Source organism: Phyllostomus discolor, chromosome 13 (genome assembly GCF_004126475.2).
Source record: "Phyllostomus discolor isolate MPI-MPIP mPhyDis1 chromosome 13, mPhyDis1.pri.v3, whole genome shotgun sequence".
Taxonomy (NCBI): Eukaryota; Metazoa; Chordata; class Mammalia; order Chiroptera; family Phyllostomidae; genus Phyllostomus; species Phyllostomus discolor.
Window position 1 is genome coordinate 50,982,512 of NC_040915.2, and position 16,089 is coordinate 50,998,600.

A 16,089-nucleotide genomic window follows, 5' to 3' on the forward strand; every position below is an offset into this window, starting at 1 on the left:
CTCCAGCCAGCTAGCCCAAAACTGACCATGGTGACTGCTCCGCCTTCACTTGCCAGTTAAGGGCTCCACCTTTAACCTTCCGGTTAGGGGGCAATCTCTGAATGGGTAAGAGGTGGGGGGTGTGGAGGCTCCCCCAGTTCTCTGAGGGGAGGTCACAGCCCCAGCTGGTAAAACTCAGCATGTTCCTCTCCGACGAGGGACATTGCAGACTTCTGATAACCTGGGTGTGGGGTGTCCTGACCTACAGCTACCCGAAACCACATTCTGTGTCTTCACCCTTTGCTGGGAGCAAGCCCGCGGTTGTCATCCATTCTCAAAGGGGCCTGTGAACCAGGAAGTTCATGGACAGAAGATTTTTTTAAAGATATTAGAAAAGAAATATGCAGACAGCTGGGTTTTCCTGATCTCACCAAACTTCTTTGGGTCAATAGAAGAGGCTTAAAATCAGCCTCCTGAACCAGGACACTAGAAAGGGATCTCTTTCTTGAAAGAACCCGCCCCACGCCCCACCCCGGGCACGATGCGTGGGGCATTAGAAATGCCCGAGTGGTTGGAGGCCTCCTAAGACCACCAGCCCCGACCACAAAACAATTCAGGATCTTTGGGGGGCAGAGGGGGAAGGCAAGGAGTCTCGCTTTCAGACCCACCCTGAGGCCCCGCTGTGTGTGTCTGCCCCACAGTTTGTGCGAGAGCACATCATCCACATGCCCCAGGCGGATTACATCACCTGGCTGCAGAACCGGATCAGCAACCCCATCCGGCCCCACAGCGTCCAGATATAGCTGGGGCCTGAGTCGCCCAGCCGTCCCCGGGGAGGAGGTCTCCACTGTGCTCCTGCTCCCTGCCTCCTCTCCTGGGTGCCCCTGAGGGAGCAGCAGGGTCACCTGGAGACTATGCAATGACGTTCTGAAGGGATGGACTCCCAAGCAGCGGCTCCGATCACCCCCACGCCCCAGGCTCAACCTTCCAGCTGCTCCCAGCTCCTCATTGGTGCAGCCGGACTCTGCCCGCGCCCTCGCCAGACTCCCGCGCTGTATTTCTCTTCCTCAAATCCCAGATAATAAAATTGAGCTGAATGTTGGATGTCTGGCTGGAAAAGAGTTGGAGCGGTGGGGTTTGGGTGTGGCGCTCAGATACTAACAGGAACAGCAGTTACACTTAGCGAGCGTCTGTCATGCAGTGAGTGGGCCCGGGGCTGGGTGACATTACTGTGGCAGAGCCAAGTCCAGAACCCGTCTGTCCCGGTCTAGGGCAGGGGAGATGCTGAAACCTCAAGACTTACTCCACCCACCTGCTTGCCTCTATCTGAGACTATTTCTCAGAGCTGTAGCACCACCCAGTGGTTCCTATTAGTATTACGTGCCCCTTGTCCTTGCCGGCAAAACAGACCCTTCTACCAAAAAAAGCAATGAGACCTACTCTGCTTAGGCCAGGGATATTTATTCAAACAAAAATCTTTTACAACTCAAACAGATTAGGGACTAGGAGGAGGCAATACATAACCCATCCCCCAGCTCCCGGGCCCAAAGAAGAGCCACAGGGAGAAATATTTGGAGGGTTTTGTCTCAGGATTTAAGCTGGTCATCTTTTAGTTGGGAGGCAGAGCCAGAGATTTAGTAGTGACATGTTTCTGAAACCATTTAAATCCTCCAAATGGCAAAATTCACTCTGCCCAAACCTTCCCAAAGTTGTGAAGCTGTTACTAACAGTGTGAAATCCTTCTCATCAAAGAATTGGAAGTGGGAGGGCATGAGCCAGAGGTGCCTCGTGGGGCACCTTCATGCCCAAGGCCCAAGAGCCAGGAGCAGAGGTGGAAGAGAAAGGCCGGCCAGTGGAGCACACTTTCAACTTCCTGTGGACTCGGAGGTGTTCGTGGGAACAGGTGTGTGCAGGTGAAGAATGACTCCTACTGACTGGAAAACAAGTTCCGGAGGGGGTGGCCGGCAGCAGGGGTGCCGTTTGGTGGGTGGGCAGCTCACCGGTGTTCATGGGGTGCTTGGGCCAGGTGAGACCTGGTCATCTCCTTGAGCTTGAGTATTTACTGAACACTTACTATGTCCCAGGCCTGTTGAGAGATGCCGGATGTACAAAAATAGACACCTACACCCTCTCCTCCAGGGTGGTGTGGAAGGGTTAAACAGTGGTCCTGTAGCATCATGGGTAAAAGAGAAGGTTCTGGCGCCCGATTGAGAACATTCCTAACTGCTCTCACTAGCTGCGTGACTTTGGAAGGTGTCTTCGTGTCCACATACCACATCTGTAAAATGGGTAAAACACTAAGGAATCAATGAGAGAGCATGTAAGTCCCAGGAAGACCCAATACACGTGAGCTATCACAGTGGAGGGGGGGACAGATGACAGGGCGCAGGTGGAGCATCCAGAAAGCCACCTGGCCGATCTGGCAAGTCAAGGAAGGTGTATCAACAACGTCTGCAGACGAGGAAATCTGATTCCGGCTGGTTTCACCCTGAGTCTTTTATTTCCCCCCAAACTATAAGAGAAAGCTTATTTAGAAAGTCACAGAGGTAGAAGCGAGCCATAGAGGAAATGGGTGCAGAGAGGAGTTACAGAGGCAAAAGAAGAGCCCTTGGAGCTCAGGAGAAAGAGAGGCAAGGAGACCACACCTGGGGTGAGGGAGTGGGGGAAGGCATGCATGCTCCATGGAGACAGACAGCCGCCAACCCCGAGTCTCGACATCGCCACCTCCGACAACGCAAAGGTCTGACTGCCAGAGCCTAGGCCACGTGATCACATCCGAGCTGCATGAAAGGCTGAGAAGGCAAGTTCTGGCCCTTTTGACTTTTATAATAGGAGGAAGAGTCATCTCGTAAAGTGCAAGATTCCCCTCCCCCCCCCAAAAGGAAAGGAATTCAGATGCTAGCACAAGAAAACTAAGCAAAGGTGTCCTCTAGAGAAAGCTTCCTGAGATAAGAACCATCTTCTTTGAGTCAAAACTGATCTATTGGGTTGGCATCTGTTTTTTTCCATAAAATAAAAGACACCTTTTTCATTTTCACCAATAAGTTTATTGACTTGGGTATCTTGAGTATATTGGCTATCTCCCGCTATTGGCTTCTAGTGGGTAGAGGCCAGGGGTGCTGCTAAGCATCTTCCTGTGCGTAAGGCAGCCCCACAGGGAAGAATTACTTGGCCAAAATGTCAGTAATACCAAGAAACCTCACAGAGCACTTTTGACACGTGTAGTCAGTCACAGCACCTTCTCTACACACTGCACAAACCTTTTTTTGCATTTCAGTTGCATTTTTACCTTTCCTGAAATAATAAAGCATAATACGCCAAAAATGTTGCATATTTTCTCCCATCTTCAATATTGAAATGGCTACACAAAAATTCACCAATTTCAACAAGTTTTTTAAAGCGCACGCTGACATGACAGCTGTCACAATACAATCTAACGAAATTGTTTTAAATGAAGTTAAAGACCACTCAGCACAACTAGAGCTGTTGTATGAAAAAACTAAACAAACTTTTTGGCCGACCCGATACATCCCGTATGTTACTGATGAGGAGACAGGGACACACAGACGTGGGCTTTTCCAGGCCACAGCTTTGGGAGGAAGAGAGAATGGGGCTGGAAATGGGGCCCCGGGGGGTCCCGGAGGAGACCCAGGAGAGACCTCTGCTAAGGCTGTTGGGGGAAGGTGCCGAAAGTCTCAGCCAGACACTGGTGCTGGGTGTGCACGTGGCCACATCAAAGACCCCTGGCGGTGGCCAGTGGTGGCCAGGCAGCCCGAGAAGGAGCTGCGACCCAGCCTGGGAGACGGTCGGGTGACAAGGAGGGTGTCTGGTGTTTAACCCCCAGCTCCTGGGACTCAGCCTCTGTTAAGCCGCTGGAAGCTCCCAAGTGATAGAGGTGCCCTTGTAACTGCTGGTGGGGCCCTCAGACCACACCCGAGTCTGTGTTAATGAGGTGACTACAGTGGGCCCCTGCGGGGGTGGGAGGGGCCTGCACTGGCCTTACTCAACCACCAGCCATGTGAATAGAGGGTGAGGCCTTCAGGTCATGGGATGTCAGTCTGTCCCTCCCGAGGGTCAGGGAAGGCAGGGAGCTATAGTTCAGTCACAGGGTTAATGATGCGACCAGCCGTGCCTGTGTAAGGAAACCCTAATGAAAACTCGGAGTGCCGGGAGCTCCAGTGAGTTCCCGGGTTGCCAGCCATGCCCTGACGTGCCGGAAGGGTAATGATCTTGGGAACGCGGGAGCTCCACAGCCGCAGCCCTCCCAGGGCCCCGCCTCCACCCCTCCCTTCGGAGGGTCTTGACTGGCGCCCTTCACAATAGAACTGGAATCACAGCGTCGCACCGGCCTGAGTTCTGCAGGTGGTTCTACTGAATTATTGGGCCAGGGGGCTACTGGCAACCCCCAAACTGGAGCCCACTGGTCGGATTGGATGCCTTTCTTAAATGTCCTGCCTGATTAGTTCTAGAACGTGGACGGAGTCCATCAGATTGGCGTTGCTCTCTGTACGCCGGTGATGCTCTCGGGCGCTGCCGGGACATGTGCTCCCTGAACCCATGCTCCACGGCTCCAGAGAACCGCTTCCCTGAGCCGCCCCCCCCCCCCTTCCCCCGCTACCCCGCGGCTCTCTGGCTGCTCTCCCAGCACGCCGCCGGGGTTGCCAAGAGAAACTTGGACCACGCTCGTTCAATCAGAAAGCTTCCTTTTACACTAAGGCCCAGGTTCAAGGGTCCCATTTCCAAATGGCTGCGACTACCAGGAAGTTGCAGGATGGCCAAGAACTTGAACTCAAGAGCATGAAACAACACTCCGCGATGTCGCAGCGCCCCAAACCGGCCCTTCCGGGCACGTGATGATCGTCTTCCCAGCCGTGGCCACACTCGGGGCTGACGCTCCAGGCGACCGAAGCAGCAGACGACCCACCCCAAACGGTTTTTCCTCACGGAGGCACAGACGCGCCGCCAGCCGGCTCTGCCCGCCCGGCAGCGGGCTCTCACTCGTGGGAAGTGCCAACTGGGTTGGGGGCGGGGGGGGTGGGGTAAAAATTTACAAAAACCATCCGTTCGATCTCTTTTCTCTTTATACCGGAACTCGTAAGAGGATTCCATTACGCACCCAGCAAGCAACCCTAGGGCATTTGCAATGCGGTCTCCTTTACACACGTTCTATTTGCACTGTATTATTTCATGAACCGCGGATTACATAAAGCGGATTCACTTTCTCATCTCTTCTTCAAGCTAACATCACCTTGCATTTTCCAGAAAACGCACCGGTGAGCAGCAGGAAGCGGAGTGGAGCCAGCCAGGAAGTGGGCCGGAGGGCAGCAGGTTTAGTCTTCTCCTCGTCCGGGGCCTCAGTTTCCCCATCTGTGAAACGGGAGGGTTAGATCACGAGGTCCCCAAACAAACACATCTGCAAACCAGGCGAGAAATAAAAATGAATGCAGGGAACTGGTGTGAGGTAGTGTGTCTGACCCCTCTTGGAGGGACGTTTAGGGAGAAAGGCACTAGGAGCGGACGGACGGGCAAGCTGTGGTCCCTGCCCTGAGGATGCCCTTGGTTTTGAGAGGGAAACACCTACATGGACAGGTAGCAAGAAATACCGTACAAGCTACGTTCAAGTGCCATGTGAATCCATAGGAGGGTGGGACTCCCTCTTCCTAGATAAAAGCTGGAAGATGGTCAGAGGAGAAGGCATTTCCGTTAGGATTCAGGGAAGAGGTTTTCTAGTGAAGAGCGGAAAGAGACGGCGTGAAGGGAACCGCCTGTGCAAAGGCACGGAGACCTGGGTGACCAGGATGTGTTTGGGAGGGAGGAAGATGTGTGTTAAGGCTGGCGGCTCGCGCACGGAGAGGTTCTGAAAAGGCAGTCTAGAAAGGTGAGTTGGGACCCAATCACAGGCGCCCTGGCGGACTTTATTTTTTTATTGGTGTTCAATTACAGTGGTCCCATTACTCTCCCCCACCCTACCCACCCCACCTCCCACATCTTCCCCCTGCCTTGACTGGATTTTGAAAAGCTGACTTTTCAGGAATTTCACTCTGGCTGCAGGGTGGAGAGGCTAACTGTCCAACACAGTGGCCATCGCTCACATGTGATATGAACTCGTGAAACGCAACCAGTCCAGGCTGAGACATGCTGCAGCTGTAAGACACTTTGTGGCCACAGGACTTTGAACACTTCACGTGGAAGAAAAGGAATGCAGAATATCTCGTTTAAATTTTTAATATGGATTACATGTCAAAAGGATAACATTGGGGGTATAGTGGGTTAAATAAAATATATTGAGATTAAGTTCACACTTTTTTAAAGAGTTTATTTATTTATTTTTAGAGAGAGGGGAAGGGAGGGAGACAGACAGAGAAATATCAATGTGTGGTTGCCTCTCAAGCACCCCCTACTGGGGACCTGGAACGCAACCTAGACATGTGCCCTGACTGGGAATCAAACCGCGACCCTCTGGTTCACAGTCCACGCTCAATCCACTGAGCTACCCCAGCCAGGGCTAAGTTCCCTCTTTTACTCTTTAGATGTGACTCATGGAAACTTCCACCTCACACATGGAAGCATGCCTTATGCTTCTGTTGGACACAGCTGAGGTCGAGGGCCTGGGACGGAAGGCAAGAGGCCCAGTGAGCAGACTCAGGAGACACCCAGGAGACACCCAAGAGAAGCCACGGGAGAGGAGGCGTCCACAGGCAGTGGGATGTGGGCCGAGGATCCGGGGCGGCGCTCAGGCCTCTGTCCGGGAGGCGGTGAAGTGTATCAGTTGTAGGGTTGTAGGATGATGAGCAAGAACTCTGACATCTACCAGCCATGTGACCCTGGGCAAGCCACTTAACCTGCTTGCCATGCCTCAGTTTCCACAACTGCACAATGCGGGCAGTCACGGCTCCCACTCCAGAGGCTCGTTGTGAGGGTGGAATGAGTTCATGCACCAGCTCCCGCCCTCGACTGCACATTGGAATGCCTGGGGAGGTCTTACCACTCCCGATGCCCAGCGATCCTGAACTCACAGGTGCCTAGTATGGCCTGAGTATTGGGACTTCCTAAAATTACCTAGGTGATTCTAACATACAGCAAACTCAGTGAGCCTTTGAGTGAGCACGTGCAGAGTACTTAAAACAGCATCTGGCACAGTATAGCCCTGATTTACACATTTGCTGATATTATATGTTTGATGTCTGGAATAATTTATAAAATATTTGAAATAACAATTGAGATGCTGCCACTACATGCCACTGCAAGAGCAAGACACCTTCCCAGGTAACTCACAGAGTTCACAGTGAGTGTCTCAGCGTGTGTCCCCCGGTGAACACAGAGGTGCCCACTGAAGATCAAGGCCGGAGCTGGCAGCTCATTCGGCAGTTCTAACTTTTTACAGCCTCAGCTGGTTACATAATACAGCCCATGTCCCCACTTGACCCCAACAACATGGTTTTAGCGTCTGGCAACAAACACACCAGCCAAACGCTTGGAGCTGCGCGCCGAGTGCCTACCAGGTGGGCCGAACCAGGTGGGTGCGGTGAGGTGAGGCTCTGTTGAGGGTGTGGACCGAACCCCTCTGTGCCTCCAGCCCCGACGGGGGAGACACCTCGGTGAGACCTGGCTACAAAGGGTGAAGGACCTTCAGAACTCAGATTGTCATCAGAGAAGGCGACATGGCTGGGGTTCACAAGGACGGACAGCACAGAGGCGCTAGCGTCATGCAGGATAACCCTCTCGTGGGCAGAGCTGTGAGAAGAATCCACACTATCTCTTCTTCTTCAGCACACAGCCCACGCTGGGCATCGGGAGTGGTAAGAACTCCCCAGGTGTTCCAATGTGCAGTCGAGGGCGGGAGCTGGTGCATGAACTCATTCCACCCTCACAACGAGCCTCTGGAGCGGGAGCCGTGACTGCCCGCATTGTGCAGTTGTGGACACTGAGGCACGGCGGGCAGGTTAAGTGGCTTGCCCAGGGTCCCACGGCTGGTAGATGTCAGCACCGTGGATGCTGACTCAGATAGCAATCATTGTTAAAATGTACCGGACCCGTATCATGGGCCAGGCACTATCGTCAGCATTTTGTATGTCTCATGTTTAATGCGCAGAACAATTCTATTATCGTCACTTTATCACGAGAGATCTTGGGCTCCAGAGGTGCAGCGATTTGGTTGCAAGGGATGGAACCCCAGCTCAAGCTCACTTGGACCAGAGGGGAGTGTGTTGCCTCACAGAACACAGGGGAAGGTCGAGACAAGCAGCTAAGGCACAGATAGGTACATCTGGATCTCTGATGCACCTGGGGCCGGGGGTCTTTCTTTCCGCCTCCCCTCTTCTTTTTATGCATCAGCCCTGCCCTAGCCTGTTGCCCGCCCGCTTCTTACACAGGTGGCAGTACGCCTTCTGGCCCCCGCCAGGCTCTCCTCCGCGCTTCTGGTCTCAGAAACTCCAGGGAAACGCTGGCGTGGGTCCGCTGCCCACCTTCAGCCAATCAGCGGTGGCCAAGAGAGAAAAGTGTAAGAAACGTGGCAGATCACTCAGATCACAAGGGTTGGAACTGGGGGAAGGGAAAAAAAATCTTCCCAAAAGATGGGCGATACGTGTTCCGAGAAGAAAGGAAAGACAATCTGTCAGAGTCCAGTGCTTCCAAGAGCGAAAGCCCGCAAGGCTTTTAAGCCGGGAGTCAGGTGGCCTCTCCTTAAGGTTACGCCCCTCGGAAACTCCTTGGAGAATCTGGGGTTCAGACCACCTCTGGCATTTCAATTCAGTTTAGCATTAACTGGACCTTTATGGTGTATACCGGCACTCTGTTTCAAGCGGACACTTAATGGGCTCAGTAAATATTTGTTGAATGAATAATGCAAAGACGAGTAAGGTCCCAGTGCCCAAAGAACTTACAACCTAGTAGGGGCTTCAGGCAACAAAACAGTACGAAGGGAGCATATATGAGTACTCCGACAGTTCAAACCAGTTGAAGGCCACGTTGATTTGCGAGCAGATGGAGGGACAATGAGTCAGAAAAGCCCTCAGGGAAGGAGGGACCACGCGAGATGGGCCCGGAGGATGGGAAGGGATTTCAACGGCAGACACAGAAGGGAAGCAGTGAGAAGGGTGGACCGTGTGAACAAAGGCGTGGAGGCCAGATGGACAGCGTCTGGTTCACTTTGGTTTCTTTTGTGGCAAAATATCCATAGCCTAAAACTTGCTATTGTAACCATTTTTGGACTGCAGTTCATTGGCAATGATATTCACACTGTTCTGCATCCATCACCACTCCAGAAACTGTTTCAAGACCCCAGACAGAAACTCCACCCACCAAGCAGTAACTCCCCACTCCCGTGTAGATGGTAACCGCTACTCTACTTTCTGTCTCTATGAATCTGCCTACGCTCTACATATGTCAGATAAATGGGATCATATGTTTGTCCTTTCATGCCTGGCTTATGCCGCTTAACACAAGGTTTCCACAGTTCCTTCACGTGACAGCATTGATCAGAACTTCATTCGCCTGCACGAATGAATAATACTCCATCATGTGACATTTTGTTGATTCATTTGTTGGTGGGTGCTTGAGTTGCTTCCATCTTTTGGCTATTGTGAACAATGCTACAGTGAATCCTGGCATTCAAGTGTGTGTTCAAGTCCCCGTTTTCAGTTGTGTTGAGTATGGACCTGGAAGTGGACTTGCTTAGTTGTGTAGTTATCCTAGGCTTAGCTTTTTGAGGAACTGCCAAACTGTCTTCCACAAAGACTGCACCTTTGTATTTTCCCACAGACAATGTATGAGGGTTCCGATTTGTCAGCACCCTTGCCAACACTTATTATGCTCCGCTATATATAAACTATAGCTATACGTAGACACAGATATATGTGTGTGTTTGTGTGTATATAAATTCCATTTTCTATATATCATCTATTCTACTATATGTATTTGATATGCATATCATGTATATACACACACATATATATGATATATTTCTCCATCCTAGCACCCAGTAAGTGGTACCTCATTACACCACTTGGTTTTGTACCAGTTGGTTTTGACTTGCATTTCCTTAGGGACTAAGAATGTTGAGTGTCTTTTCATGTATGTACCAAGCCATGCGGTTTTACTCTTGCCCAACCCAAAAGCGATAAAGCCACAGTGTTTAGGTTTTATTGTGCAGGCAACAGGGAACCCATGACGGTTCGGGGGAGGAAGAGCGACATGATCACGAATACACAATCTGGCCTGAAGAGTGCAAGATGGAGTCTGGGGACTCATTAGAAGCCTATGTCAACGGTCCAAGGGAGGGGCGGTGCCAGCCGGAACTGGGGGGGGAGGGCCATGCTGATGGAAGGAAGAGGACAGATGGGCCCCAGGGCATCACCCCTTCAGTGCCCCGGAAGCAACTGGAGTGGCCCGTGCACCATCCTATGGGACACAGAAGTGCGGCCCAGCCTACGTGCTACATCGCTCTGCCTCCATCAGATGAAGATGCAGGTGAATAAATCATGAAACAGAAAGATGTTCACAATACATTAAGTGGGCGAAATAAGACTGCAGCCCAGAATGCTCAGTGGGACCCCATTTTTAGAGAGATGGTACCTAACAAGGTCAGGAGGGAAGGGAAGGGAAGGAGCAGCTCCGAGGGGAAAGGCCTTGAAAGCACCCCTCCCCCCGAAAATGTGAGGGAGAAATCATCCCTTGCTAAACTCACCTTGTACCAAGTTACTCTGGGATCTGTTTTATTCTCTTCACTGCCTTTGCCACTTTCTGAAAAAATCTTACTCGTTCGTTCGGCTGTTTATAAACTCCAGGGCGGAGGAGGTCCATGCCCTTGTCCCTCTGTTCCCGGAATCTGGAACCTCACTTCAGGAGAAGCTCCATAAGTTTTTTTTAAATGAAATCACTCAGGGTCGGATTCCATTTTTTTTCCTCTTACCTGTGTTTTTTAAATGTACACACTGAACTTATGACTTTCATCACAAGAAAAAGACAGCAAAGAAGAGAGGCATGCACAGGCACGCTCTCACCACTGCCACTGCCATCCTGGCACCCTGCCCATGCTGCTGGCTCTTCGACCACGGCTGCTGTCCCCAGAAGGACCTCACGGTCAGTGGCTAACCGGACACCACCGGGGCAGCATCGAAGTGCTCTGCTCAGCCCACGAACCCACCCCATGCCTCTCTGGCCTTCCTCCAGCTTCCGGGGTGCCCGCCTCATCCGTCGGTGCCCACTCAGCACAGGCGATGTTGTCCACACCACGACACCCCCCTAGACTCAGGGGCCCAGAATCACCTGCCACCGGTGGGCCATACACGTGCAAGAATGTTTCCTGGAAGATGATGCCACCAATCTGTGCCCCAATGTCCTACTCTCACCCCCTCACCTCCTCTGTCCCCCGTCCTGGGGACCCTGGGGCCAGCTGAGGCTGGAACGGGAAGCCAGACCATGGGCTGGCATGGAGTGAAGTGTGGTCACCCACTGAGAGAGTCGTCCCACGTCTCTGAGCGTTAGCACCTGCTTTCAGCCTCAGTTAGTTCTGAACCAGAGACTGGCCACCCCTGGGTCGGAACCCCTATGAGGTGACAGTCACTGGTAACTGACAACAAAGTTCCAAAGTTTTTAAACTAATTTAATGTTCATAGAAACTTAGTATGTAATTTATTATGTACAGCAAATATGTTTTACTATATGATGGGCTATAGAGAAGGGTGTATGTTATACACTATGTATATTATATATGCTATATAAAATTATATAGATTCTATTTGGCCATATTCATTCATTCATTCGTTCATGCTATGAAGCTGGACCCTGATATGTGTACCATCTTGGAGGCTTAGGTGGAAAGCAAACCCCTCTTTTAAAGCCACCGGTGTTTTTTCAGTAGCCCCTCCGACAGAGGTGAGTCCACTGTGGGGAGGAGAGGAGGGGAGACTTCTCCGTGATGTGGGGAGAATCAGTCTCGGAGGGGCAGAGACACTTCGTTCTAAAGACACTTCTGCGTCAGCGGGGAAGGAAGGACTCTCCCCGTTCTGGGACAAAGTGGGAGTGGGGGCTTTGACCTGATTTGCAGGGGAGAGATGGCCAAAGGCACCGCTGACTGTGGGAAACAGGCTGCCCCCCCAGGGGGCAGGAGATGGGGAGCAGCAGCTGCAGCGCCCCGAGGGTGATGATAAGCTCTGGGCCAGGTGGGGTTGGGATTCAGGGTCCTGAACCCCAACATTTCTGTGACACATTCTCCTGCTCTCACTCCCAGTCTCCTGGGCGTCCCATAAACGGGTTGGGGCTAAGGCAGAGAGAGAGATGCCCCACAGAGAGCTCAGGGGCTGGAGCCCAGAGCAAAACCCTCAGAACAGGTATGGGGAGCAGGCAGGCTTTGCTCAGGAACGCCCCCCACCCACCCACCCACAATGCCTCGGAAGGGCAGCCTGGTGATTCCAGCAGGTCAACCGGGGAAAGGGAGTGACGACTGCAGCATGATCGTTCATAGGAGACAGAGAATTGCCGGACGTCAGGGTTACAGTGAACTCATCAGAACTGTCATTCCACACCCAGATCTAGAATGACAGCGGTGAGCAAGATGCCCATCACAGGGGTGACAGATCATCAACAAACACATCCAAATACGCAGTGGATTCCCATAAAGAGGACAGTCTGAAAACTGCCAGCAAACTTTCCTTCTGTACATGGCCACGTAATAAATACTCGGGGTTTTGTGGGTCCTGGGACAGCTGTGGCAATGGCTCAGCTGTGTCTCCGTAGGGAGAAAGCGGTCAGACAACACAAGCAAATCAAGGTCCCACCCAGGTTTATTTACAGACCCTGACATCTGAACGGCACACAATTTTCACAAGACACAGAATACTCCTCTGTGTTTTTCCTCTACTTAAAAGATGCAAAAGCCATCCTTAGCCCTTGGGCTATACACAGACAGGTAGCAGGTGGATCTGGCCCACGCGGTGCAGTCTGTCTACCCCAGACCGTAGGTGGAGCCTAAAATATGCATAATAATAATAACTTCAAACAGCATATGCTTTTGAGAATGTGCTAAGCTTCAGGTACTATTGGTAAGCATGCTTCCCTATTATAACGTTACACTTCCAATCTGGCTTTCCAGCGGACTCTGATGAGTGGGAAAGAGGCGGTCAGGACTGCAGCCACGTTCCCCGAAACTGAGCATACCTGTGTTTGCTGTCACCCTATGACATCACCCATCATATCCGTCTCTTATCTAAGAAAGTGTCGGGACGGCTGCCCTAGCCACCTCCTCTCAAACTCTCCAAATCCCAAGTGAGATGCGATCATCAAGCCCAATCTTGGCACTTCGCAAAAGCAAGTCTGAGTCTTGGAGCGACAGAAAATGCGCCCAAACGCAACCGCATCCAGCCACCCCTCCTGGCCCCATTCACCGTGATCTCCCCCCACCCCCCGGACATCGCAACTTCTGGCCAAAGCTGGCAAAGGGTATCACAGGAATCCAGGTCTCCTTGAGTCGCCAGAGCATCCTTCCCAGCAAGGGAACATTTGGCCAGGGGTGACTGTCTGTAGGGGAGAGACTAATTTAGTGGGCGGCTGGCCAGGAGGTGCCGCCATGTATTGATGGACAACGGTTGGCAGAAGCAAGCGCTCTCTAAAGACCTATGAAGACGTCTGGCAAGTCCCAGTCCCCAGAGCGACTGTGAGCTCAGAAAGGACCCATGGGCCTCTGCAAAATGAGCAGCCAAGAGGCTACCTCCCCAGAAGCCTCATAAAGGAGCGGCATGAAAACGTCCTCATCCAAGGGGGATGCATGGGCATGAGCTACTGTGTCTTTAAGAGACGCCCCTGGTCCAGGAACTAGTCAGGTCCTCCACCCCAGCCCTAGAACTTCTCCTCTCAAGCAAGGTGTACAGCTAGTTAGTTATTTGTATGCATCTTCCACCCACGAGCTCCACGCCTGGCCACTGCACAGTGCCAGGCACATGACCCAAGCATACTGACCACCATGTTTTGCCTCACACCCACAAGGATGGCTATGAGAAAAGGAAACCAAAAAGAACAAGCATTGGTGAGGATGTGGAAGAACTGGAAGCCTTATGCAGGGATGGTGGTGGAACGGTGTAGCCACTATGACAGAAAGCATGGCGGTTCCTCGGAGGAAACGAGAAACAGAATCGCCACAGGACCCAGCAGTCCCAGTTCTGGTGCGTAGCCGAAAGACGTGAAGGCAGGGTCTCAAAGAGCTACGTGGACACCCAGGTCCCAGCAGCCCACTCGACAGCCAAAAGTGGAAACAGCCCAAGCGTCTATCGGTGCATGGATGGATAAGCACGTGGCACGCACACACACACACACACACACACGAGGCTATTATTCAGCCTTTAAAAAGAAGGAAATTCTTACACATGCCACAAGGTGGATGAACCTTGGAGACACCACATTTAACTGAAATAAGCCAGTTACAAAAAGACAAATGCTGTGTGGGCTCATTTACATGAAGCATCGAGAGCAGTCAAACTCACCCACCCAGAAAGCCAAATAGATGTTGCCAGGGGCCGGGGGAGGGGCAGTGGGAGTTGTTGTTAGTGGGTATAGAGTCCAGATTTGCAAGACGGAAAAGTTCGGGGGATCAGTTGCACAGCCATGTGACTGTGCTTCATGGCACTGAACTTCACACTCCAAAATGGTTTTTTAAGGTGATAGATCGATAACAAATGGTTGAAAATTCTTACAGCTGATAAACAATTTCACATCCCACTTCCTGGAACTCTGCTGCTACGTTCTGGGTCTCGTAAGGAAAACAAGCAGACAGAGCAACTCACACTGCAAATCACAAAACGAAAGAAAAATACATATGCCCCCTTACGTCCGCTTTGCAAAAAGATCACAGGGACAGGAAGAGGCAGAGGGAGCTGGGAGAGGAGACAGTCAGTGGGGAGGAGGGAGAGAAAGAAAGAGAAAAGGGTCCAACAGGGGCCCCACTCAGTGTGGTTCTAAAGTTTCTCTTCTTTTTTTTAAATTAAACTTATTGGGGTGCCGCTGGTTAGTAAGAGTATACGGGTTCCCAGGGTGCCTTTCTACGATACACCATCTGTATGTTGTATGTGTGCCCACCGCCCAGAGACAAATCTTCTTTTGTCTGTGTGTTTAAACATCCACTCTCACTCGTACTCAAAAGGTCCGTACATTTCCCCTTCAGCAGGAGCATGTTGGATCTGCATTAGCCAAAAAGATCCAGGAAATGTTTAATCCTTGATGCGTGAAAATTCCCCAGGAGCCCAAGAAGAGCTTCTTGGCTGAGCTGTGGTAGGAAGCCCACCCCTTCACGTCTAATGGAAGACATTTGGACCAGCATTACAGCCCTTCCTGCTCACACGCGGAGCCGCCTGCAAACCCTCGCTAATGCGCGGCTCTCCCAGGAAGCTCTCTGAGCAATTACGAATGGTCACTGGGCTGCCTCGCCAGAGCCTGAGCTCACCCAGGCCTTTGTGTGGATCGCAACAACACAATCGGCAGTTAATCCCTCCAACGGTGTTCATTCTGCAAACTTTCCTCACTGTGCTAGCTGAATACGCGGGTGAGGCTCAGGAAATCATGCTTCAAACTAACGCCAATAATGAAATGACTGGTTCTGATTGAGCATTCCCTTGTAATGTATCCGGTTGGTTCCTAACTCGCCCAGTGTAGGGAGTAAAACTGGATCACGTGCGGTCCCCGGCACGCAGGGACATTCCGCTTCTGGAAATTTAATGCTGGGATCTCCATCTTCCACAGAATGGGCATAATTTAATTTAGGGCAAATGCTGTACTGAATGAGATGTCATTTTGCTTTACAAGTGGGATGCATACAGTCTCCAAAAACGGAGGGGGAATTTGGTTAACTTATTAGGCTGTAGTTTAGAGCCGTGTTATTCAATGCGTGCTTCCCAAACCCACAGACCCAGCAGCACTGGGGAGCTTGTAGAAATTAAAAAGAAAAAAAAACGACCACTGCTTTAGAGCAGGGATGCCCAGCTGGAGTGACTTGACCTCCAGGAGACACTGGGCAATATCCAGAGGCATTTTCGGTTGTCACGACGGGGGGCAAGGGTGCTGCTGGCATTTAATGGGGAGAGGCCGGAAATGCCTCTCAGATCAACGTCCTGCAAGGCACAGGGC

The 16,089-nt window shown here is 51.7% G+C and overlaps 1 protein-coding gene and 1 long non-coding RNA gene across 3 annotated transcripts in view; one reads left to right on the top strand and one right to left on the bottom strand.

Annotated features, from left to right (window-relative positions):
- CCDC60 (coiled-coil domain containing 60) overlaps positions 1-861 on the top strand; it is a 123,328-nt gene extending 122,467 nt beyond the window's left edge. Inside the window, exon 13 of one of the 2 annotated variants that reach the window (XM_036014934.1) lies at positions 681-861. In XM_036014934.1, the coding sequence (XP_035870827.1) occupies positions 681-782 (102 nt within the window). In that variant the 3' untranslated portion in view covers positions 783-861. The remainder of the gene's footprint in view (positions 1-680) is intronic. The other variant, XM_036014933.1, reaches the window with a different exon arrangement.
- LOC118498069 lies at positions 811-9,780 on the bottom strand. Its single transcript, XR_004900593.1, has 3 exons — positions 9,770-9,780; positions 5,954-5,958; positions 811-891 (listed from the first exon to the last, which is right to left on the bottom strand). It is a non-coding gene; the product is annotated as an uncharacterized LOC118498069 (long non-coding RNA).
- Between the last annotated feature and the right edge of the window lie 6,309 nt (positions 9,781-16,089).